The sequence below is a fragment of the Harpia harpyja genome, chromosome 10, assembly GCF_026419915.1.
Source record: "Harpia harpyja isolate bHarHar1 chromosome 10, bHarHar1 primary haplotype, whole genome shotgun sequence".
Taxonomy (NCBI): domain Eukaryota; kingdom Metazoa; phylum Chordata; class Aves; order Accipitriformes; family Accipitridae; genus Harpia; species Harpia harpyja.
Window position 1 is genome coordinate 9,062,635 of NC_068949.1, and position 26,296 is coordinate 9,088,930.

The 26,296-nt window shown below is 40.9% G+C and overlaps 1 protein-coding gene across 1 annotated transcript in view; it reads left to right on the plus strand.

Annotated features, from left to right (window-relative positions):
* PTEN (phosphatase and tensin homolog) overlaps positions 1-19,240 on the plus strand; it is a 49,582-nt gene extending 30,342 nt beyond the window's left edge. Inside the window, exons 6-9 of the mRNA XM_052798698.1 lie at positions 3,572-3,713; positions 5,999-6,165; positions 14,390-14,614; positions 15,631-19,240. Coding sequence (XP_052654658.1) covers positions 3,572-3,713; positions 5,999-6,165; positions 14,390-14,614; positions 15,631-15,816 — 720 coding nt within the window. The 3' untranslated portion in view covers positions 15,817-19,240. The remainder of the gene's footprint in view (positions 1-3,571; positions 3,714-5,998; positions 6,166-14,389; positions 14,615-15,630) is intronic.
* Positions 19,241-26,296: the final 7,056 nt, after the last annotated feature.

The window sequence follows — 26,296 nt, forward strand, 5'->3', positions numbered from 1 at the left end:
TTTTGTTTTTGTTGCTGGACCAACATGTGTATGATGAAGGAAACTGGTTTTAATTAGGTACCGAAGTTTTTTCTTTTAAAGTAAGCACAAGGGGCGCACTTTGTATATAGCTGCTCAGAATAGTATAGCTAAAATCGCTGTTGCCACTAATGTGCATGGCAGAGTGATTCTTCAGAGGGTTTAGTCCATGCCAGCAGGAAGTGTGAGTCTAATTGCCAGAGGAAGTATGACCAATTGGTCAAGAGAACAACTTTGAGTACTTCTGTAGCAAGCTTTTCACAAGTGCCTGCTGGGAGAAGAAGCTTCATGGAGGCCTTTGCAACATTAAGTGAGAGTTGTAGATGAGGCTGACAGTTGCTAGATAGTCTGTTAATGTAGTGTCATCCTGGAAAAGGTAGTGGGGAATAAGACATTGCAGAACTGAGTCTAAAAGTCTCTCTCTGACCAAAACCTGTTGGTCTGGGTTTTTTTTCCCCTCTGTATGCTCCCTCTTTTGTCTTCCGTAACTCATCCTAGTGGTGGGAACTTTTTCAGAAGAAGGAAATGAAGATTAGAAAGTATTGGCTAAATGGTTGTGTCTATCAGTCACCACCACTGTAGTAGAACAGGACTGATTTCTATTTTCTCTCTGAACCAACAGAAATTATCTGAAATTGGATAAAGAACTGTAATTGTCCAGCCTGTTTTCAGAGCTGGGGGAGAAGTAAACCCCCCAAAAAAGTCTTCTAAAAAAGCTGCTGCTTCCAGTGTTTGAAATGGTTAGCTTATCACCCCCTTTTCCCTTAAGATGCACACTGAAATACTACTGTGATGATGAAGACTGACAACTTACCTTCATACAGCTGGAGAAGGTCTTTATTGATTCCTGTTTCTGCCTTGAAGGGTTTTATGGTGAGGATTAGACTTGGAAGGAAGCATAGTCTACTCAGTGGATAGGTATCAGCTGGGAACAGCTATTGAAGTGCTTGAGCTGGAGATTATCCATTCAGGAACATTCTTTGACCGTCATACTGTTGTATTTTTAGGAAATGCTCCTAATAGTGGTGTAACTGAACAGGAAATGGAAACCAATTATTTTGTGTGAGGAAGTCTCAGAATGACTCTTTGAGCAGGGTAGATATCCAATGTCTTATGTGTCAGAGCTGATCAGTTGTGATGCCTGTTTCTTCGATGTACTCAGGTGACAACCTCTGCTAAACCAGATGACATAAGCCTAGTCTGAGGTTGCAGCCTTAGCTTCACTCTCACAGTAGGGCATGTTATTAAAGTGAATGTGGGAATATTGCTTCCAAAAATGTTTGTTCTTCATAATACTGCCTGTGCTATATTGAGAGGAGAACCAGGAGCAGCACCTGACAGTTTTTGTGATGTCTACACAGCTCAGTAGCTTCACAGTGCCCTGTGAAACTCTGGCATAGACACTAGAGAAGCTTATCTAATGTCCATTTAAAAAACGATGATGGTGATAGATGGGCAATGTAAGCTTCTTGAGGAGAAAGTACTTAAACTGCCTCCTTGTTCTTTATTCTTCTTGAGTAAAAGTGGGGATTGATTGCACCTCCCTGTATATTAGCTTGTTATGAAAGTGTTCTGCTTTGAAATCAGACATTTGGAAAATGGAGGACTTTCTGTTCTGCTTCAGTGTGGCTGGTTCTTAGGATCTCAGGGTAAAGGCTGTGTCTCCGGGGAGTAGAAATCTCTGGCTGGAGGGATAAAACTGCCACCTTGGCTGAGAACTGGTTTTGCTTTGAGATTGAGTATCACTTTACATAGCCACAAAAGTGACTGTGTTCCCTTCATTCTGGTCCCAGCCCTGGTTGTCCTGATAAGGTGTGCTGGGGTTTCTCCATGGGGCACATCCTTTACAGCATGAAAAAGCTATGAGCAGAGAAGGATGTGTTTTCCTTACCTGCATGGTTTTCTTCTGATTGGCAGCATTGGCAAATTACTGATGGTTTGCTCTGAGGTTGGTGTTTTCTTAGTCATGAAGCTCAGATCCCAGGAAAGCAAACTTTAAAGCTCCCTTAAGGAGTGGGTGTGTTAACTACTGAGATGACATCTGAACCAAAACCGTGGTCAGTGTACAAGGCTGCTTAAGAAGATCATTGTAGAAGTGCTGTAGGGAAAAGTCTTTTGTGTAATTTAGAAACAGCTGAAGTGGTAAGGTGACATAATTATCAACACTTTTCAAAAATAATGGCAGGAAGTGAATATTTTCATGTGCTTGCTAAATTAAAAGTGCTGTGGCCACTCTTAGCTTATGGCTGTTGTAAGGTGAAGCAGGTATTAGAACAGTTTATAGAAAATACTGTGTTCCAGGTTTTGTAACCAAAATGCTCATAGACTCTTCTGTGAAAACCTGTTTATCGCAATTTCACATATAGTTTTAATATGAAAGTTTACATACTGATGCTGTTGCAAGTATATCGTATGGATTGTTATAAACTGTGTCATGCATTTTCTAGGAAATTAAATTATTTTTCATCTTTATCACTTTTGCTTAAAAATGTTAGCTCTAAGAGCTTTAAAACTATTCCCTCACTTGAAGTTTAAGTTGATTTAAAATCAGTAATAATAATGTTCTTTAGTTATATGTTCTCAAAGCAAGTGTTTACTTCAGAGTTGCAGTTCGACTGTGAGGAGTCCTTCATTTAACAGTTTGGGCTCTTTGGCCTGTATTAATGAAGCTTTCCACTTCTGGTTTTTGTGAAAACATTTCAGAAGGGCATTTTTTAATAGAAGGTAGTGTCAGTCTTGAGTACAGTGATATTGGCAAACAAAATTAGAATCTTTTGACTTAAAACTGCTGTCAAAATGTAATTCTTGTATTGGTGCTTAAAAATTAGAGTAAGTTCAAGGCACCACCTGCTTAACTCCCCAGCCCAAAAAAAAGCAGCAGCTCGAAAGCGTCTTTTACATGACCCTCGGAGTGTCTGAGGTGTTTGTTTTTAAGATATGGAAAAAATTTGCATTCTTTGCCTCATTGCTTGGGATGGATGTTTGGAGATACATACTAAAGTAATGGAAAACCAGTGTCCTGCTTGTTCCGTGCTGGGGACTGGTCGGTTAATTGCCTGGTGTTAGATAACGCATGCAAACAGCTTCCTCTTAAACGCTCAGCAGGACAAGTACAAGAGATGTGGACACGTGTCTAGGGAAAAGGGGAATGCATACAGAGGCTGTTTTGGGAATGGTTTGGAGGTGGATTATGTCTTTGCTAGTCCTTAAGGTGCCCAGGATGGTCCACAATGAAGAAATTGTTGCGGGTTGTCACAAGTTACTGTACCAAAAACCTGCATGGCTGGGTTTCTGTACAGTGTAGGAAGCAGTGCAGCAATCCCCTGCTTTCTAGATACACCCAGCTTAGATGGTTTACTCTGTGTGCCGGTCTCCAGTGTAGCTGCTGAGGTATACTCAGCATAAATCACGATCGTTTATTCCAGGTGCTCTAGCTACCTTTTCATTCGTGGTTTGTTTGCCTTTAGTTATATTCTGAGGTAATGGGCAGGAGCTCTCTTAGTGATGCTAATAAATGGTCTTGATTTTTGACATTTGTTTTCCCTCTGTTTAGGGAGTGACAATTCCCAGTCAGAGACGCTACGTGTACTACTATAGCTACCTGTTAAAGAATCACCTGGATTACAGACCAGTGGCACTGCTGTTTCACAAGATGATGTTTGAAACAATTCCCATGTTCAGCAGCGGAACTTGCAGTAAGTACCCAGCACCCCGTTCACCTCCGTTAGCTCTCATAAAGAAACACAGCGGCCTTTGAACGTGGTTTGGTTATGTGATGGTTACCGTTCTGTTATGCACACCTTGATTGAGGAGATCATACTTAAACACTTCACGTTCCAAAATCCGCTGGGTTAGTGTGGTCTATTTGCTAGCATCCTCCCAGATGTAGTAACTTGAGGTCTGTGAAGGACTCATATGGTTGTTTCACTACAGTTTTAAATTGGGAAGTATTTGATGGTTTGAAGATAAGTGATGCCGTATATATATATATTTGGATATTTGCTCCTTTTATAAAAAGCCTTTTTTTTTTTTTTAATATAGCAACTCTTGGGAAACATGAATTGCTGAAAAACATTTGCTTAATGGCGTGTTGGCTTCAAATACAGCAACATCATTCTTCCCATGATGTTTAAAAAAAAAAAAATCGGTTCAACTGGGTAAATATCTAATTCACTCTGGAATAAACTTTTCTTTGTATGAAGGCTTGTAAAGTATTAATACACCTGTAAATGATTAATCTGGTTTGCTGATACACAGTGTGTTAGTAAGGAACAGCAGATTCCTTGAAACTTTGAAGTATAAATACAAATTCACTTCTGCCCTTCTGTGGGCTGCGGTACAGGGCAGTAACTGCCTAGTGTGGTGTGTTCATTTTTTGTTAGTGGAAAAAGTCTTTCTAATGGTTTTGCTATGGGGATTACTGCAGTGTGTAATTAATTCCAGTGCCTCCTGTGGCTTTGATTAAAACTGCACTATTAATATTGTTGTAAGACAGTACCTGAACATGTAATGCACATAAGAAGCAACCAAGCAACTTGTCGGGCTAGCTACTTGTCAGGCTAGCTGTATTTACAGGAGGAGGAGGAAGGGAGGAGCCTCTGCCAAAAAACCTCTGCCTCTAGGGTAGAAGTGTGGAGGTTACAGATTTCTGCAACTACCACTTATTTAATGTTTTGGATAAACTGTGCTGTACTTGCGAAATCAAGCTGCAAGTATGAATTGCTCACGTGAGCATTAACTCGTTTGTCCGTACCAGGCTGTTAGCATGCTATTTTCACAATAGGATGTTGGCATAAACAAAAGATTTGCTAAGCACCTGAGAAGATAGAGTAACTATCAACTTCAGCTTCTTTGTGTACCACAATATTTTATGTTTCTCTGGAGTTTTCAGTGATTATTCAGAGTGTGAAACCAATGGTCTGTGTTATTTCTTAGTCGTGTTATCTACTGCGATGGTAGTAATTTTACCAAATTTGCCAGATAAATCTGACTTCCTTGCTATCTTCCTTCTGTTTTAAAGTCACTGACCAAGCAGAGTCATGCCTCTGGGGCAAAACGAAGGGATGACAGGATTTCATGGCTCTGAGGATTTGAGGGAGATAAGTAGCAGTTTTATAGCTAGGCCATTCAGCGAGATAGTGTGGGTATGCCCTGCAGGGACTTCCAGAACTCTGCAGGGGTGGTTTCAGGGTGGCTACGGACTCTACGGCAAGGTATGGTTCAGTGTGTATTGTCTAGAGAGCAGTCTGCATCTGATTCTAACAGAAATCAGGAGCAACTGCAGAAAGACCTCTTCAAATAAGTTTCATTTAATATTTCTGGCTTTCATGCTGGTGTCTGGCAATTTCCAAAGAAAATCTGCTTAGGCTGCACCAAAAAACCCTTATAACTTCAGTTGTTAACCCTGCAGATTTAATTTGGAAAGTTACGCCATAGCTGGCAGTTTTTCGGTGATGGTGATTTACAGGATATACTTACGGTCTGTGTCTGTATAGTCTGTCGGTGCTGGTTGGTTTGTGTATTAATGTTAAATTTTGTCCTTGTTTTTGTTTGTATAACAGTTCTGTTTGTGTGAGTGTAGAAATCAGTTTGTGCTGACATGACTGCCCACTCTGCAATTCAAAGAAGAGAGAGAATAAAACTTCTCAGTTACGTCCATATAATAGAGATGAGAGGCAATATGCAAGGAAAAGTCAAGAAGTTGTCACTTCATACAGTCGTTTCTTATTATATTAAAGAGAAACAGCAACTTTCTAGGAACCCTATGGTTGCCTGAGAGTATTGCTACAAAGGACAGAAATCTGTTAGGTTGTTTCCAGTAATCTAGCAAAGTTTGATGCCCTGCTGTACTTAACTTTTAATAGATACTTATTTAACTTTCAAAATATCATAGCTCATGATTGTGATTCTGATACTAATATTGTGCTTTTTGACACTTCAAGGCATTTCTTACGAAGTGACACTCTGTTTTGCCATGCAGATCCTCAGTTTGTGGTGTACCAGCTAAAGGTAAAGATATTCACCTCCCCTTCAGGACCCTCAAGACGTGAAGACAAGTATATGTACTTTGAATTCCCTCAACCGTTACCGGTATGCGGTGATATCAAAGTGGAATTTTTCCACAAACAGAACAAGATGTTGAAAAAGGTTGGTTTTCTCGCTTTTCTGGAAAATGTTGTTGAGCCAATGCTGATGCAGGGCTGCGATATTGGTTATTCTTCAGTGATGTGTAATCACAGTATTTAATTCTTTGATGTCTAGTTTTCCCAAGGAGAGAATCTACCACAAAATGAAAGCTGGATATTTTGAGAGTTGGTGAGATTGGTACAAAGGTTGGATAAAAATTATACTGGATATGTATTGCAGTTGTTTGGGTAGTAGTGAGTAATCTAATTGAGGAAGAAACATTCTTATGCTAAAAATAGCCTTGCATACTGAGCAAGTTAACTCCAGCTGTTTTCTTCACTAAATTTTCCTAAGGTTTGAGCAAGCACAGAAGATCCTGTCTGTGTGCTGTTGGCCGATGTCTACCCATCTGTCAAATTTGGTTGAATTTCTGAGATAATTGAGTTCCTACGCACTTTCTGAAAGTATCTCTGCAATCTATTCAGCTATCTCTTGATTCCCAGCTGCAATGCCTTGACAGTAGACATTTAGAGAATTCACTCGGAAGTGAGAATTTTATTAGTGTCTCAATTGTGGAAAAAATTAATCTAGAACTTGTTTTGACACCAAAGTCAACAGGTTCTTAAAGATGAATGTCTCATCACTGGGTTTCATTAATTCTGGTGTTTGTGGAGCTAGTTTGCATCTACCAAAGTGAAAGGTGAGGGTGAGACCATGTTGATTAAAGGCTACCTTTGTATAGAATCATTTAGGTTGGAAGAGACCTTCAAGATCGTCGAGTCCAACCATCATCCATGCCCACTAAACCATGTTCTGGAGTAAAGAATTTACTACTTAAAATTCTTTATGGATAGTTGCTCACTATTTAATGGATGTTATAAAACTTAAGAGCATCACTGAGTGAATCCTGTGTACAGGCAAAGCATGAAAATAAGAGTGGACTGGGAGACAAGCATAAATGATGAGATAACAGTCTCTTATAATTGTGCATGCAGGTTGTACCTACTAGATATGTGTCTAAATACACATGCATGCTATTTTGTGGGCTTGTTCAGTTACAGGGTATTGTTTAATGGTGTAATTTCGCTAGCTGGAAATGTCATGTTCTGTTGTTTGCTATGCACTGATGTCTGCAAAATTTTTAAATGGATTCTTAATGGGAATATTTTCTTCTGCCTTTTGTCATGAGATGTTTTACTTGGTCAGTGTGGCTATATGCAATACAGAGAACTGCAAAACAAAGCATTTTAAAAGTAGAAATTCTGCTTTAAGTCAACATTAAAATTACTGATGTTTAAAACTGCAATGCACAGGAGCCAGTTTTGCGAATAGACTTTTAAAGGAGCACACAGATAAGTACTGTGGACTAGACATGAGGGATGCAGGGAGGAGATGAAAGAAAACCCAAACATCTGAGACAAGGTCCTGTTTTATCTGGTCTCTGTCCTAGCTTAACTGTGAATCTGTTGTTTCCTTACCATCTTCAGTAACACATGGATTGTGAATGGACTTTGTAGGAAGCATTGTGCTGCGCTGTCCCTCCCCAAGTAAGCCCCTGAAACATTAGTGCTCAGCTCAGATGCTGGATCTTGGCTCTGTAGCACCAGGAATGAACTCCTGTATTTGTTTTACCTCTATAGAGAGCACTGAGATCCAGTGACAGCATAAACTAGAGCTCCTCATTATCACATACAATTTCTGAAGCATAAATTCAGTCTTCAGGAGTGTGTAAAATTGTCTACAGAAACACAGCAAACATGTTACTATGCTGTGGTTTCATTTCAGAGTGTCATATCAGCCATGGTTTCATTTCTTAAGAATCTCTTTGTAGTTTCTGAGTAGCTGGTTGATTTTTTTTTTTTCTTTTTTGTCTATTCTTAAGAAGTACCCTTAACTCTTCAGGTTCTGTGGATTACAGATAGTGCAGAGATGCTCCTTTTCTTGGTGTTTTTGGACTGCTAGGGCCAAGAAATGCTGAGATGGTGAAAGCTCTTCTTTCCACATCTGCAAGCTTTTCTGAGAGATAGAAGCTGTCCCTTCACGAGATGGAGGTCTTTTGTAAAGAAACTACCTTGATAATCTGCCTCAAAGATTTGTTGAATCTGGTATCTAACTGCCCTCAGCCTTGTGTAAGAATGGAGGGCAAAAGAAAGTAGGTATATGGTGTTACACAGTTGTGGTAAGACCACCTCTGTTAGCTCTACTGTAAATGCAGACATGAATGGAGGGCATATGGGACTGGGTCCATGGATCCTCTCAGATGTAAGTATGTTAGTCTCTTTTACGAAACCACCGCTGAGGTCTTCATATTGAGAATCAGTGAAATATTCCATCTCTGACGTGTGCTTTGGCAGTAGAGGAGATCCTTCCACGTGGTTCTTTTGACAACTTGTTATGTAAAGTGTCTAAGATGGGAATAGGGCAAAGGTGAATATTTGTGGCAGAAAACCTACCTTGGCACAAAGTTGAACACATTTCTCTGTACAAGTGTTTCACATCTGTGCCTGTTCCTTTTCTAGATAAACTGACTCTATGCAGTTTTTACTCAAAACCCCAAAAGAGAGGGCCTTCCACTGTGGAGACTTGTTGCATTTTGGAGAAGATCACCTCTATGCAATGATCATCTAATTAATGAGGAACAGCGTAGTTAGGAGTAACAGGATCTTACCTTTCAGAGATTCTGGTTTATTCACGTGTGTTTATGAAAGCTGGAATTACAGGTCTGTTGCCTGTCACTGCTGCTTGCTCTTCCAAGGTTTTCTGTTAGCAGGTTTATAGGTAGCTGCTAAACAAGTTTTCTTGCACACAGTTAAAAGGCGTCATATATCTGCCAATCTGCATTTTAACTTTCCATAAGAAACCTAATCAGAAAACTAACAACATTAATTAAAAGTGTAATTCTCTGTCCATTCTGGGCCTCAGGCTGGAGAATGGCCATGTCTCATCTCTGGAGATAAAGGAAACTTCTGTGTCCTCCTCCTGGGTCTGGTTTGGTGTTTGATACCACTGATCTCAGCTAAGTGCTCCAGATTTGCTCACCTGTACTTGCTTTCAAATTTCTTAATTCTCTGAAGAACAGTAGCAGAGCTCTCTAGTATGGAGGGTCCTCCTTAACTTTGATCAAGCTCTTCTTGGATAAAATTATTGTGCATGAAACAAAACAAACTTGAATGACCAAATGACTTTAAGCATGTAGCATTGCAGTGTCAATGTGAAATTTAAAGCAGTCAAGTGTCATGGGGTTTTTAATGGCAAAACTTAATTTAAGCAAATTTGGTGGCTAGTGAGAGCTGGCCTCAGCCAAAGGATTATTGGTGCTAGTGAGAAGATGTTGGTAAGAGGGTAACTGCTTTGAGAAAGTTACCCTGTTTCAGCTCTTCCATAATCTGTTCCACCTGGCATCAGTTAGTAAGTCCACAGCTTTTGGTCTTTTCTTGTCTAATAAAGTTGTTTATTTTATTCTTGGACCGTTTCTTCAGTATGATGTGGCTGCTTCCTTTCAAGAATGAAATGCATGCTGATATGAGAACAAAATGGTTTGAGGCTTGAGTACAGTTATTATGTATAAATTTTTGATGGATAGAAGTTAGTAATTTGGTTGGGAGGGTGGGTCGGGGCTGAGCATGTTTTTTTGTTTCTCTGACTTGTAGCTTGGTTATTCTTCCATCTCAGACTGCTGCTGTAGTCTCTCTAGGTTTGCACTTCCATGTATCTGTGTGAAGCCTTTTTCTTCCAGTTACTGATGTTGACATGATAATCTTAAACAGAGTATCCTTATATCCCTTGGTTCAATGAGAGTCTGTTTAAAAATAATACAGAAGCTCTCATAATCTTCTCCCTGCAGAGCCTGGGGGTAAAGGAAACCTTATTCAGGAGTCCTCCCAGTACAGACGAGAGGGAAATGGTGGTGTGAGTTTTTTTGTAAGTCACTGCTGTTCTATACCCAGACTGTAGCGTAGGCAGGGCTGACAGCACTGTTTCAGCTGTTGGGTATGCCATTTCATCTTTTGAGTCTGTATAGATAAGTTTTGCTACACAGTTCAAGAGAACTTTGGGTGATCGCTGTTTAGCAAACACTGAAGAATGAACTCTGGAAGTGTCAAAAGACTTTAATCGTTGATTTGAAAATGGTACAAGAGGTACCGTCAGCCGTGACTACAGGAAGGCTGTGAGGCCAGCATGGAACAAGTTGAAACATGGTCTCCATCTTCTGATTGCTGGATAGCATCTCCAAAACCCTTAGCTGGTGCTGCAAAGTGATTATAAGCGCCTGTAGATTTCTCCACAAAATTAAACTCTCAGGAGGATATGGGAGCTCCTAGCTGATGCCTTAAATGATCTTGGATTTGGATCTCAGTTTGCAGTTAGAGGCAGATATTGGCTCTAGAGTGAGGTATATTTTTCTGTCAGTCTGAGAACTGAAAAACTGCACAAGGTAGGGATAAGTATTGTATGTCAAAATAGTGTGATTAAATCATCTTCTGTCTCAAGTGTCTGATACTCTACCGTAGATTTTATGATACAGATTTGGTTATGGGAAGAAATATATCTGTGATTTTTTTTTTTTTTTTAAGGCAGATGCCTGTGATGTAACTGGAAGTGAAGCAAGACACATTCAAAAAAAGCCTCTAGCTAATACTTGTTTTCAGAAGCCTATTCATTAAATTGTGTTCCTGTGAGCACTTGATCTGGTATTCTGATTTGCTATATAAAGCCCAAGTTCAGTTCATGCCTTGATTTTTAAAATTGCTGTCTTTGGCCCATATTACATCAACTTTCTTCATTGTCTCCCATGAAATATCTTGGAGCTTGATGCTTTAGCTGAAGCTGGCTGAATCCTCACTTTAGATAATGAGTTTTGTTTTTCAGTGAAAGCACTGACACAGTTACCAACCTTAAGAGCCAATTCCAAAAAACATGACCAAGTCTTCCCTCAATTTGAGTGGCCGTGCCGTGTTCCAGTACCCATGAACTTAGTTTATTAAGCTAATTAAGTTAGTATAGTGGGAAAGGAAGGAAAATAACTTGATGCTTTGAAAAGCTGGAGGGAGATAAAAGGATAAATGACCAGCTCAGCCAAGTTTTATTGTTTAGTTTGAGTCCCTGAAGACCTCTGCAAATTTATCCCGAGGAAAACAGAGTAAAAGATGTCTAGTGAGAAGTTTGTTGTCTGTCTTGTCTTCTCCAGATTCTATCAGTAAAGCTGAGTCCTCGCAGTTGCTTGTTCAGGCAGGCCCTTAAGTGCCAAGTAAATCCTTCCTGGTTCTGCTCCACCTGATGAAGTTTAAGGTGAGGCGTGACAAGACCATGCCTCCTGCTTCTGCTGGCATTGGTTTACATCCAGTGGCCTTGTTTGCTTTGGCACTGCTTTCCTCCAGAGCTGCTTCAGCACTATTGATATAGGCTATTTTTCATCCATCTGCTGCAGCGTGTTCAACAGCTTTGTCCTCTCTTCTGCTGACCTCACTGCTGGTGTCATGTGTGGCACTGAGGACCAGCACCAAAGTGCATTGCTGCTTCTGCGTTGTGGTCCTGAAGAAGGATGAAATGTAGTGGTACCATTACCCCAACTACAAGACGTGGGATGTCCCTTAACTGTGGTCATGGTGTGGAAAGGCGCTTTCTTCTCTAAATCCTCACTGGAAGGATGGCCTCTTCACCAGTTGTGAGACTGCAGGTGGTATATCCACCTGCTTACAGAGCTGTTGGGTGCTGGAAACATCAGCTCAGGCTTGCCTTTTCCTGCTCTTTATTGCAGGTGGCACCTGGACTCCAAAGCGCTCTTGTTCTGCAGCTGGAAAGCTGATGCCATTGGTTGTTTCTGTTTTGACCTGAACTGGTCTTTTGGTTTGAGCAGGAGTAGCCGTCTCATCTCCTTGGAGGACTATGTATCTTTTGAGGGACTCATCATGTGAGCATAGGAGGAGCCTGGACCAGGTGACCCTGAAGATGTCTTCTTGGGGATTTTGCCTACTGCCACTTTCTTCATGAGACATCAGCAGGCAGACTGATGACTCGTTGGAGCATTACAGCAGAATAAACCTTCTTGCCCAGGATGTCCATCCTGTACTTCCAGATCCAGGGGTGGGTGTTTTTAAGACTGTTTCTGAGGTAGTTTTAGTGAAGAAGAAGAGGGTGCTAAGTGTATTGAGCAGTTTAGGCCTGGCAAGAACCTGCTGACTGCTGCCTTGCATGGATGGGCTCCAACAAGGCTTCTTCATAGATGTGATGGCTTGAAGGGACTTGGTGGCAGTGGCAAACATCTGTTAGTCTCCCAAGACAACTGTAATTACCGCATGTTAATTTGGTAGATTAACTTGATTCCCAAAGGTACTGGAGAGGCATACATTGAAGTGGATAACTTCTTAACTACCAGAAGTGTTTCTGACTGAATTATTTAACTTCTGTCTTTGCCGTTGCACTTCCTTACAGGCTAGAGGTCTCTTAAGTTCTTGCAGAAATGCACACAAGCTGGAAGTATTTTTGTATGCTTTACCTAAAATACTGAAAATGGATCTACTGACCTTTGGTAGAGAAGGCAGGTAGAAGTTCTTTCATCAGACACTTCTGAATTCCAAGTATTTGTGTGTGTATGTGTTTTTATTAATTTGTGAGGAAGAAGAATGTAAGTTAAGCAGTAGTCCAGCTCTTCCCTGCCCCCTTCTTGTTGGCCCCAGAAAATGTTGTGATATTTTGCTGGTGCCAAATTGCCTGCAGCAGGGAGGCATGCTCATATGATACACACTAGAACCACTTCTGTTCCACCTCTGATTCCTCCCTCACTTACCAGCAGAGGTGAATAGCTAGGAAGATGGGGCAGGACCTGGGTTTTCCAATAAGAAATTGGAATTAGATCTCTCTGGTAAACCAAAATATGTAAATTAGCTCAGAAGGAGTTGGTTTGTTTACTGGTCCTGTATAGTACCAAGGAATGTTAGATTCTGGTATGTGCTAGCTTTGTCACCCTTGCAGCTTTAACAAAAATGCAGAAATACTAACTATTGTGGGAAGGCTGGCCATTTGCACTTTGGATCTTTTGCCTGAGAACTCAAATCAGAGTAAAACAGAAGGTTTCATTTGTAAAGAGGAAGTACATGTAGCTCAGTTTCAGATGGAGAACTGCTTAATGTGCTAGTCAGGACCAGCCTCCTAATGGTAGTTGATCTTAGAAACATCAACTCTTGACTGATAAAAGTGTGGCAAGTGATGGAAAACTAAAACAAGAGCATTCAGCACATGGTATGGAGCTGTTTAGCTGAGAGCTTAAAGGTGAAGTTCCTGGGCATGCCATTTTCAGGGATTGTCTGGCCAAGAGCAAAATGTTGCTGCTTGTTCAGTAGCACATATGGAAATAGACACTCACAATGACCCTGCTAGTCATAAGAAGCATGTAATATACTGGCTGATACCAGCTAGTTTTCCAGTGACTTTTTAAAATCACTGATACATTTGTATTTTGCCTCTTTATGCAGGTATACCTGTTGCAGTGTTATAGTGGATAATCTAACTTGCACCTTTGCAGCTGTTGATGGTCGTCTGTCAAGTTCTGCTTAAGTTGAATATACTTAAACTGTCAGTGCCTCATCTTCTCATTAAAAACTTCCTGTTGAGTAGAAGGACAGCAGACACTTTCAGAGTCTGACTTGCTCTTAGTACCAGCAAACATCTGACTGGTAGAAACCATCTCCATGAAGCAGTAATGAATCCACTGCAATAGGAGTCCTGTATTTGTAGGGTGGTTTTGTTCAATTAAAGCTATTTCTGTATAAAAACAAAGCATTCTGTTATGCAGGAAGCTATGGGGGAGGATGTTCTCTATTGATAAATACTACTTAGCTAAGCTGGTTTGCACAGGTTGTCTGTTGGGTTTGGCTACTGCTTGGCAAGGTACGAGCAAAAAAATCTCTATGCCTTGTGATTACAAGTTTAACACTTGTTTAATTTATTGTCATCTGCTTTATTTGTAGGTATGATAGATTGTTTTAAAACCAACTTTTGATAAGGAGTGACTTCTGAAAGCTTAATTGGTTAAAAATGAGTTTGATTAATGCAGATTTTTGCGTATTGTCTAGGACAATTGGTGAAAATGACTTTGCATGCAATGTAATCAATGATGTACTGTTATCCAAACAAGTTTTGTCTGATATTACCAATTTGGTCTTGACCAGATGATGATATTAGTCTAATTAATGTGCCACTAGTGAATACTAAAGCAAGCTTGTTCTTTGTGTTCTTCCTTCCCCAGGACAAAATGTTTCACTTTTGGGTAAATACATTCTTCATAGGACTGGATGAAAATTCAGACAAAGTAGAAAACGGAAGTCTAGTTGCAGATCAGGAACTTGATGGTATTTTCAGTACAGAGCGCTCAGATAATGATAAGGAATATTTAATCCTTACATTAACAAAAAACGATCTAGACAAAGCAAATAAAGACAAAGCCAACAGATATTTCTCTCCAAACTTCAAGGTCAGTATATATTATGTGTAAACAAAGCTGAAAAGCTGCATGACGTTATCTGATTTGTCTGTCTTGCCTTATGGAGGAACCTTTTGAAACTGCTGTCTATGTAGAAATTGAATTAATGTATTAGTATTGCCACTTAGCAATAGCTTCTAACCTTGTAAGTTTATCTGCTTTTTGGGAAGTCAATAGATGTTGAGAGACTGAGTAAAGGCTTAGGGTTGTTATAGGTATTTATCAAAGCCATTAGAGATGTGTAGTAGGAGACTCAGAGACGCAGGTAGCATCTTTCCTCTACCAGCTGCATTGCCATGAGCTCTGAGCTTTACACAGTAATTCTGGAATTGGTGTGCAGAGGTGCCTGCTTGACGGAAATACCTTAACCTGTAGGTTTAGCTTTGAGGAATATGAGCCATTGCCAGTACTGTTTTTAAAAATGAAAAAGGCATTTTTGAGAATTTCACTGTTTTCTAATTTTCTCATAAGTATCAGTTAGACCCCAGCAGTGCTTGTTTGAAGGTAATGGTCATAGTTGCTTGTTGGAATGTTGCTTGGATCAGACTTTTAACACACACACACACACACACACACACACACACACGAGTCACCAGTAATAGTCTTTTGTTCATTCCTGTGCACTCTTATTACAATCTCTCTTTATGCTCGCAGAGGTCTAGAAGGTAAGACGGTTGAAAAGCTTAGTGTGTCATGGCCTGCCACAGTGGTGCATCCTGCTGCTGTAACTCAAGAGTACCAGTGGTTGGTGCAGATATGCAGAACTCCTTCAGCTGGGCTTGAAAAACCTGCTGCTTTGCCAGTTCTTCATTTTGTCAGAGGTGGTAGGGAGAGGCTGGCTAACCTCAGAAGAGCTCGCTTTTTATTTCCTTCTCTCCAGAGTAGAGAGAGGAGCACTCGTGTGATTCAGTGTAGTGAAAGGAGCCATGCTGTTAAAAATTGCGTTGTTACCTGTGCTCAGTTAAAGTCCAGGTTCCCTTTTTAAATGTTGTTTTTTCCTTTCCCAGGTGAAGCTATTTTTCACAAAAACAGTAGAAGAGCCATCAAATCCAGAGGCTAGCAGTTCAACTTCTGTAACACCAGATGTTAGTGACAATGAACCTGATCATTATAGATACTCTGACACCACTGACTCTGATCCAGAGAATGAACCTTTTGATGAAGATCAGCATACGCAGATTACAAAAGTCTGAATATTTTTTTTATCGGAGATAAAAAAACCACACAAAAAAAAACAACCACGAAGAGTGACAAACTTGAATAAACTGAAAAAAGGACCTTTTTAAATGGCAAAAAGACATAGTGTCAGATTACCAATTATAGGAACAATTCTTTCCTGACCAATCTTGTTTTGCCCTATAAATCTACAGGGTTTGACACTTGTCCAGTTGGGAAAAAAAAAGGTTACGTAGGTCTGATATGTATATACCTTTTTGTGTCAAAAGGACATTAAAACTTCAATTAGGAACTATAAACATGGCACTTTCCCATTTTATTCCAGTTTTATAAAAGTGGAGACAGACCTAATGTGTATACGTAGGAATTTTTCCTTTTGTGTTCTGTCACCAAACGAAGTTTCAGAAATATACAGGTTCACATCCTGCCCCTTTTTTTGCACTTGTGTGGCAACAGAAAAGTCTGCAGTTGGCTAAGAGATGTTTCTAGAAGGTTTTACTACATTCTAATGCATGTATTTTGAATGGGGGATGGAAAGTAATGCTCAGAAAGGAATATATAGTCTGCTGGAGCTTGGCCTGTGTACCATATCCGGCTATTTACATGCACCTTTCTTTAGCATGCTACTGTAATTCATCCTGGACAATTGAAGAGTCGCCGCTGTCACTGCTTGTTGTTTGTGCATTTTATTTTTTTAAGTGTAATGGTGCTAGAAAAGGCAGCTAGAGGGAGTGATTCTGTATAGGGGTACAGGAATGAACCTTCACAACATCCTAAAGACCCGCAAATGAAGGGAGAAAAATTACTGGGGTCACAGAAAGGAAACACAGCAACAATGACTTAACCATACAAATGTGGAGGCTATCAACTAAAATATGGGCTTGAAACAAATTGTTACAAAATTTGACAATGATATATTAATTTTTTTTTCTGAATTGTAATGGCTGCTCCATCTCCTGTGTAATCAAGGCCAGTGCTAAAAGTCAGATGCTATTAGTGCATACATCAGTCAACATCTTACATTTGTATTATTAGTTTTTCAATCATATTCCTGCTGTGAATACTTCATATGCTGCCTTGCAAGCTTTTTTCTCATTAATATAAAAATATTTTGTAATGGTGCACAGGAAATTTCAATTGGAGATTCTCCAGGTTAGTGTTTGTTTTGAAGATTTATGATGCATTTATTCAATCAAACCTCTGTCAGCTGTTCCACCCCTTTGACCTTACACATTCTATTACAATGAGTTTTGCAGTTTTGCACACTTTTTTAAAAAATGTCATTAACTGTTAGGGAGTTTTACTTGAATACTCAGTACCTATGATGTTTTAAAAACAGACATTACCCATGATATAGAGGAAACCAGTGTTGCAGTAAATTCTCAACGCTGTGTGTATATGAAGATGTGTACTTTTAAAAAGCAGAGCATGTCCCAAATATATTGTTTGCTACTGAAAAAAAAAAACCAAAACAAAACCAAAAACCCAAAAAACCAAACCACCCGACAAATTAAATTTCTAAACTGGCAGTGTTGTATTATTTGTTCGTAGGGATATAGCCAGGAGTTGGGCTTGAGATTCACTTTTGGTATATAATTGACATGCCCAGACTGCAGATGACTTAAGAGTACAACTACTGTTGCATACAAATGTGAAGTAGCTGACAAAATTGTTCTCTCTAAAGTATGCCATGAATAGCTGTCCCCAAATTGATACTTTTTTTAGGATGTAATACACCTCCCCCCTTTTAATTAACTTATTGGTGCTGACATTGAAGTTCATTAGCTGTGTTCTTGCCTAGATAACAGCTGTGTATGGAATCTGTAAGGGCCCTGTACAGCAGCATTAATGGTAAGAATTTGAATGAGACAAGGCAGGACTTCCAGTAGTTATTATTGGTAAACGAAGGTATAAAGTGCTTTTTTTTTTTTTTTTTTTTTTCCCCCCGGTATCTGTTGGTCAGTTTTGCTCATCAGATTCATGATTCTAACTTCTAACAAAGCTGATAAATACTTTCTGACTTATAGGTTTAATTAGACTTTAATAGCTTAATGGATCAAGATTGCTGGTTCCAGTGCTCATTATTTCCACTGTTATTGATGAGCAGGAGTTGGTTACCTTGGGATGTGACGTTTAACTCTTACCCTTCGAATCATGTTTCACCTTGTCTGTGTTTTAACAGTTGAGAGTTGTGTTGGCTAATAAACAAAAATGTTCATGTTTTAAAAGTATTCGGATATTGACACTGCTGCGTGTCCCACTTTGGATAATAAAAATTGGATTGGTGCGGTTCTGGTATGTAACGCTGAGGGCCGGATTGGAAATCATGATGCGATGGGCTTTTGCACTGTTATTTTTCCTTTGGAATGTGAAGGTTGGAATGAGGGTTTTGATTTTTTTTGAATGTTTCAATGTCTTTGAGAAGCCTTGCTTACATTTTATGGTGTAGTCATTGGAAATGGAAAAATGGCATTATATATATATATATATATTATATATATAAATATATATTATACATACTCTCCTATACTTTATTTCAGTTACGACCCCCATAGAAGTTGACAAGAATTACTATGACTGAAAGGTTTTTGAGTCCTTATTAAAACTTTATTTATGACAGTATTCATAATTAGCTTGAACTGCATTCTGTAGGTAATCTTTCCTTGAGTTTCTGGACTGTATGCTTAAACCTTTTTGGATGTGCAACAGCTTACATGTCTGAAACTACTTGAAGGCATCACTTCGGTAAGAGCTTACTGTTAGGCCCTGAAGCATCCCCTAGTCATTGGTAGCCCCACTCAAAATATTTGCCACAGCTATTAAACGGCAGTTGTATAAATAGCGTCCGGATTCGTTCCTGTGGCACACATTGTAAACTGAAGTGGAGTTTACATGCAGCATCAAATGTTTCAGCTTTCAAAAAAAAAGAAAAAAAATTAAAAAAAATAGGATGCTAGTGTGCAAGTTCCATGTTTAGTCATAGCAAATGTGTGCAATATGTTAACGATGCCTGTGGTTGCCACGAAGTGCCTCGTTTACCTTTTAAATACTGTTAGAAAGTGTCATGCATGCAGATGGATGGGGTGGAACTGTGCACTAAAAGGGGCTCCAACTGCAGTGTTTGGCAGAGCTGCCTTTCTCTGCCAGTTCAAATTTTCAGTCTGTTTTCATATAGCATATATATATATAGATACTAAAAGAAAAAAAAAAAATCAGTCTGTTAAGCAGCCTTACTCTGATTCAGCCTCTCAAATACTATTGTGCTGTGCAACAGTGGCTCTGTGTGTAATGCTATGCACTGAGAATACACAAAAACCAAGTATGACATGTACAGGTAATGCCTCATAGAAATCAGATGTCCGTTTGTTATTGTGTTTAACAACCCTTTATCTCTTAGTGTTAAAACTCCACTTAAAACTGATTAAAGTCTCATTCTTGTCACTGTGTGGGTGTTTTATTGAAGTATTTTGAGTATGGAAACGGTCAGTTAAAATATTTTGCTTGTAAGCCATGAAATTTTGAGCATGATCGTTAGAGCAAAGGATGCTCCTTTTGTGTCAAGGGATTTTAAGGGAACTGCAGCTTAAAACCCTTTTATGTTCAGAAGCTTTAAACAGGTGTAGGCATTGGAAGTGCAGATTGTCTGCAGGGAGATCAAACCTTTTACCGTGATACTGTCATGGTGAGATGCAGGACCGCTTTCCTGGGGAACTAAACCATTTTTAGTCTCCAAGTAAGAGAACTCTTTGCAAAGTGCAAAATTTTTAATGTTGACCAGTACATCTCCAGCAAAATGAGACGCGAGTCAAACCTGGGAAGTCTTTTCCTAAAGTAGCTTTAAATCGGCAATGAGATGTGTTTTTCCCCAGTGGAAAGTGGGAAAGCGTATTGAGTATGTGGTTTGGGGTTTCTTCTATTCTTGTTGCTCATCTGTTTTCAAACTGGACTTTAAACCAGCACTTTATTTGAAGCATACGTGGTGGTCTCAGTTTGTGATAGGGTTACCCTTCGAGCCTCTAGGAAAGAGAGACTGATAGCCTCTGTGTTTCTAGTGATGGCAAGGAACCCGGGCGCTGTTCTGCACCCCGTGAGTCCCAGGGATGCTGAACCGGGTTACTTTAGGTAGCTCTTGTTATTCCTCCTTCCTTCCTGCTGGTGTTAATGTCAGCCCCATATCGCATCTGGCTGAGCATCTCCAAAGAGTGTGCGTATCAAGTAGAGGTTGGGTGCCGTGGCCTGTTCTGCTCTTTGGTGGTAAGAGGAGAAGAAAGTAGTTTTGGTGCTTTATGGGGGTGGAGTGTTTGCCAGCTGTGTCTGGCCCTTTCAGGTGAATGACACAGTTAAGGGCTTTCCACCATTTTAATAAAACAGCAGGTTGTAGTACCCAATCTGTTAATACATGTTCTTTTTTTTGGGTAAGCTTGTTTCATCCAGAAAATGAAAGTGGAGTGGGAAGGTGTAGAAAGGAAGGCTGGGAAGCTTTAAGGAAAGTAGTCTGGACGGTGTTCAATATGTTGAGTAGCTTCTATAAATATAGAGATCTGTATATACGAAGGGATTCTAGTCTGAAGACAGGTGAAAAGTGCTGTTGCAATGTGGATAGAGTATTGTATTTGACTTACATTCTTGTCCTGTTGACTAAAAGTCCCATGCTCCAGTCCTTAGCAGCTAAAAGCTGCTTCCATAAAAAATGTTCATTTTTTCCATTTACAGCTAAGCATGTGATTGCTCTGGTGACTAACGTGATAATTGCACTTCCCAGGATCGTGCTGGGTGCCTGTATGGGGGACACTCCCATGTGCTCCATCCCTGCACCTGCAGTTTCTGTCTCCTCCTCTGACCACCTCTCCTGCTGAAAGCTTCAGTGCAGGTGCCCTGGTGAGCTTTTGCTACCTCTGGTGTCGGCAGCAAACAGCAACTGAATTTATGCGGGTCTCTTTTTAGACAGCCATGGAGTGATTGTTAATAATTAATTGCATCTTTTTAAAAATGCAACCAGAGTTATAAATTACGCTCTTTTAAGAAGGAGTTATGCTGGTAGCAGACTCTTTTAAAACACTTTTTTTTTTTTTTTTTTTGCAGTTGGTTGGCATTTTGGTTATGAAATGAGTGATGACATCCGCTAGTGACGATGCTTCTATATTAGTCTAACCAGATTCCCTAAGGTGATGCGCTGCTGTGATCACTGGCCCGGTGCCACAGGGAGGTGACGGTGTCTGTGTTCTGGGTGCAGCAGGAGCGGGGAGGCACAGCCAGGTGCAGTTGGACCCCTGCGAGGGGTGCACCAAAAAAAAAAAGCCCAACAAACCAGCCCTGCAGATTGACACTATTGATAAAAAGGGAGGGCAGGTCAATGAGCTGGCTCCATTTTTGGAAGATGTCTTCTCAAAAACATAATATGAATTGCTTGCTACTTCTGCTGCTTTGGTTTCTTCTCAACCTTATTCTTCTCAAACCCCCCTCTTTCCATGTCTATCCTTGGTAGTTCTAGTCCTTTTTTCGTACAATTGAAAGTGTCTTGTGCTGGGCAGACGAGAAAATCCATTTATTTTGAACTGATGTGTCTACTAGAATAAAAACCCCTACTTGTTTTTTTTGCCTTTGTGGTATCTCTCGCTCCCTGTGCTTTGAGGCTTTTTCTGGTTGGGCTTTTTTTATGGTGTTTCATTATTTTTCTGTGTGTTTCTTCCCATTTTCTGCTTTTCTTCTCTGCCTTCGAACTTTCTAGCCACTGGTATCTTTGTCGCAATGTAGGACAGGTAATTCTTTTTGCCTGTTTCTTATTTTGTCTTTTTTTCTTTTTTTTTTTTTTTTTTTATACAAAGCTTTAGTCTGAAGGCATGGCAAGGAGAAATGTTTTTAAGTTGCTTTTCTTAAAAGAATTGCTCCAAAAAATGTTAGGGTTGTGCAAGTTCAGCAAATGTGTTTGCCTCATTGAGCTGCTGATGTGCTGTACGAACCTGCATGTGTTTATTCAGCCTAATGGGAACGATGAGCGCATGTACTTGACTTGTGATGAGCAACCTGCACAAAAAAACTTGTTAATTAACTGTTGGGCTATGTTTTCCAGCTGCGAATGTTTCTGTATGGGTTATACTGGCTATGGCAAAGTAGAAGAGAGTTTTAGTGGGGGTTTTTTGTTTGGGTTTTGGTTTGGTTTTTTTTTTTTTAAGACTCTTGTGCTTGATAACTTACCTTGTGTCCCATAGCTAATTCTACATGGTGAAAATAGGTGGCACTTTACCTTCATGCGGCATCCTTTTCCTGCTTCAGAGCCTGTTCATGTAAGAGTATTAAGTTGATAAAAGATGATATATTTAGAGGCTGAAGTTTGTACTTTCAAATACCTGTTGTATAATTCAGTCTGCTTAAGACTCTACTTTTTTTGGCCTTTGACAAACTAGCGATAGTATTGGGATTATGTGGAGTTTTGAAGATGAAAGGCCTGAAAGCAGATGGGAAATGCTGGATGAAGAAATTTAAGTGGGCTGGGCAGATATCAGGGGTGCCCATCCTCCATAATGTTTTTGTGGTAGAAGGAAAATGGCAGAAGAAAATCGGAAGGATTCTGTAATGGAAATATGTGCATGAATGAACGTTTCAAATGGAAATTAATGAGTTTCAAGGATAAGAAGGCAAAGTCATTGATGTGAAGCAGGATTTGGTAATGAGAGAGAGAAACCTCGTGGGTGGAGGCATGGAACTTGTGAGAAAAGGTGTGATGGCACATGTTTAGACAAATTTGCTGAGGTTTTGCAAAGATGGTATAAACAGCTGATGAGAGGTCTCTGACAGGCATCTGGAGGGCTGAGTTTAGGTGGGAAATGACTTTGAGAGGTTGACTTGGGATCATTTGCTTTAAAGGTCTTTGAAACTATGGAAACAGGATGGCTGACAGCTATAGACTGTGTAGGTAGGACTGCAACCAGCTTACAAAAATGTTGGCATTCACATGGGAGGATGGCAAAGAGCTCTGCAGAGATCACGCAGCAGTAAAAGTAGACTGATAACATCCACTCGCAAGTGAAAAGGAGAGTTATTTCCCTTCTGTGAATATTAGCACTTGGGAAGGACGTGGCTTTTTCACAAGGCTTCTTGAAATCCAGATACACAGTAAAGTGGCTCTGGTCCATGACTTTTGACCATCTGAAGGTTCAGCATTGCTCAGATCTGACTTACTGATGGGCTACTGGGGCAAACCAGCTTGCAGCTGAGATGGAGGGGGCTGAGGGCCTGATGGTATCTTGGATAAACTGTAGCCCCATTGGAAGAGGAAAGGGCTGGAAGCAGGTGGGAACCACTAAACCGAGAAATACAGAGTAATAATAAGAAGCAGAAGAGGATGGAGGTGCTTCCACCAGGTTGGGATTATTTTAACCCCAGAGGGTTGTCCATCCTCTTGGCTCTCAACTTAGCTCTTTTGTGTATAAAGGAAGGAAAAGCTCTGTACGAGAACCCAAGCTCACAGCTTGTGTATTTGTGCCCTGCTTTATGAACCTGGAAAGCTGCTTCTTGCAAGTGTCTCCAGGATGATGTCCTCACCTCTTCCTGTTGAGTACAGAGGGGTGACACTTGGTGTCATACAGGTTGCTTTCCTTGAGTGGAAAGTATTTTGCTGCTTGATTACTTCTTGACGTGCTGCTAGCTTTCTCTCACCATTTGGCTTCTCATGTCTTCTTCAAAGGCCTCCTTTTGAACCGTGTGCTCCTTGCGAGAGTTTCGTACTCTCACCAGTGGCACTCCGACATCTCTTCATGCTCTGGAGGCTCCTCCGCGGCCCAGAATGATGGCCATTTCCCAAGCCTTCAACAAGAGCTTAAGCTCTGAATCTTGTTGCTTGAGTGCACTGAAAAGATACCCTGTGACTGGTGCTGCCAGGTCAACCCTGAGCATCTCTTGTGCTGGTTCACCTTGTGCAAACACATTCCTTGGGAGGTATCTGCTGTTCTTGTTTAGCAGTTGGCGATGCAGATCTTGGGTCCCTGAGGTGGCTCTGTAGTTCCCTGATGAAGGCTTGCTCCTTAGAATGGCACACCCTGTACTGGTTTTGTCACAGGGATTTTGCCTCCAACATTGCTGCTTCTCCTTCACTTCTGCTCCTTGTGCTGGAGGCAGCAAGCTTTGGGACTGGGAGATAAGGTGCTGTGAACCATTCCTCTGACTCCTGCTTTCTTCCTAAGTTCTGTGAAGAGTCTCCCACTTCGAGTCCATCCGAGGTCTCTCTGCCCATCAGAGGCTGTTTGCTGGTTGCCAGCTTCTTGTCTCATACTATCTTGAAGCAGGTGAAGGGATGGCACCCAAGGTATCCTTTTCTGGTTGGGTCTGTGCTGCAGCACTCCAGGGGTTTGCCCTTGCCTTCCCCTGCAGGTTGAAGCAAAGAAGGAAGATGCTGCAAGGAGCAAGCTTTGCTGCCTTCATCTCTGAAGCTCTGTCTGGCAAACTTAAATTCCAGGTGAGTAAGATCTGGAGATCTTATTTAGGGGAATAAGATAAGATCTGCCAAACTTTTATGTTCACATAGGATACCTGTTTGATAAAAATCTTAGCTTTGGCAGAGCGTCTCTTGACCAATATCTGGAAGGCGATTTGATGCTGGTGGTGGAAGTATGAATTACTTTATGCCAGCCTGTTATTAATGTTGCCCCATGGTGCCCAGTTGCTACATTAACCAAGCAGGGGGAGGCAGAATCTCACTGCTTTGCTGTGAAGGACTGAAATTGGGGATGCCAGCCACTGTCAACAAGATCAACTTCTCTGCAGTTAATTTGCCTGGCTCCTCTGCTGTTCTTGTGGATGACAGCAAGATTGCAGCACCGTGAGAAGTTGGGTTCTGTGCATTTGTGTCTTTGGTGAAGGTCCCAACATGTGGTCTTGAGCTTAGCTGGGGTTGCTTGTGCTGGTTGCGTACTTTGCAGAGATTTTCCCTCCTTGCTCACCTTTGTCCCTCTTATTCCCTGTCCTCATAGCAAAAAAACTTTGGAGTAGGAAATTTTGATTACTTTGGTTCAGAGCAGTGCAAGAGCACGACTTCCGGCACCTCTGGGGAGGTAGGGCTCGTTTGTTAAGGATTTGACACATTTCACAACACCAGGAGATGGATGGGTGGATGCAGTCTTGTGCATACGTGCTCCCTGTGGTGGTTGTTCCATTTGGTGCTCACAGCTGGGTCTTGCCAAGGAGGTGGGAAGGTGCAGTGCAAGGAGGTGGGTGTGCACTGGACCCACTTTCATTGGCCAAGGAGGGGCTGTGTAAAGCAACACGGCTGGGAAAGGAAATTAGTTTGGGATCTATTAAGCATAAGACATTCTTCTGAGAGCAGTTTGGGACCCTGTACCAGTAACTGCACCTTCATCTAGATGCTGTGGCATGAGCTGGCCAAGAAGTATTTTCCAAAATCAAATTACCTGTTAGCGTTAAGAAGTTCAGGGTATGGTTTTGACGTATTAGTGGTTGAGCCTGGTGTTCTCACTTCGATACTTGTCTACCTTTTGAGGAGTGCATTTTACTAACAAAGTTCATGACCTTTTTTCAGATGAAACGCTGTGCCCAGTTCATCTGGTGCATGTCTATAGCTGAACTTTTTATAAATCAGCCTGTTTCCTGCAGCAGTTGCGTAGGAGCTGGTTTGGTCTTGCACGGTTTCAGACCCAGAACGGTAGTCAACGGGTCAGCTATTTCTCTGGTGCTTTCGGTTTGATGCTCCGTTCTTGCTTGATACCTGTAGCTTTGGGTGATTTCTCTCCATAACACTGCTAGTAAGATGACTCATGGCAGAAGTGGACCTGCTGCTACTTGTCGCTTCCTTTTGACAAAACCATTGGTGTTTGGCTCGTTTGCACATCTGTTTGTGGGGCTGGGGCGATTTATTTCAAATCGTGCATATTCATGTACAGCAAAGCTTGTGAAGTGGTGTCCAGTTCCTCTCTTGCCTCTTTCCACATGGAGCACTTTCTTAATGAAGAATTAAGAGACCTTAGGGACCAGATGTAACTTGATGATGGAAATAGTTGCATAATAGCGTGTTTGATTAATGCCTTCTGACTTTTCCAAAAAGTTGAATTCCTTCAGACAAAGCAAGCCTGGTTTAACTGCAGGGACAATGGGAAGGCAAGAGGAGTGGCAGAGGCAAGGTGAGGTGTCTGGACGAGGAGGTGGAAGGGAGATAAAGGATGCTGAATGCCCACATAACTGAATATCTAAAGGAAAACCTGAAATACAAGAATCGAATGGCCCATTGCCCACTACTTGCTTTGGATGGTTGGTTTGGGGTTTTGTTTTTGTTTAGCTCAGCATCTTGCTGTAAAGCCTTAAAATATAAGAATAACAGTTTTGAATGTACATCTGTGTAACCATACAACCATTTGGGTTTCTGGCTTATTGAAAATGGGTGTCCTGCCTCTGTGGCTGGAGATGACTGTTCAGGGATGAGTAAGAACAGGGTATGCACATACGAGACTGGCCCATAACCAAAAACAGTTGGTGGCCAGGGACTTCCTG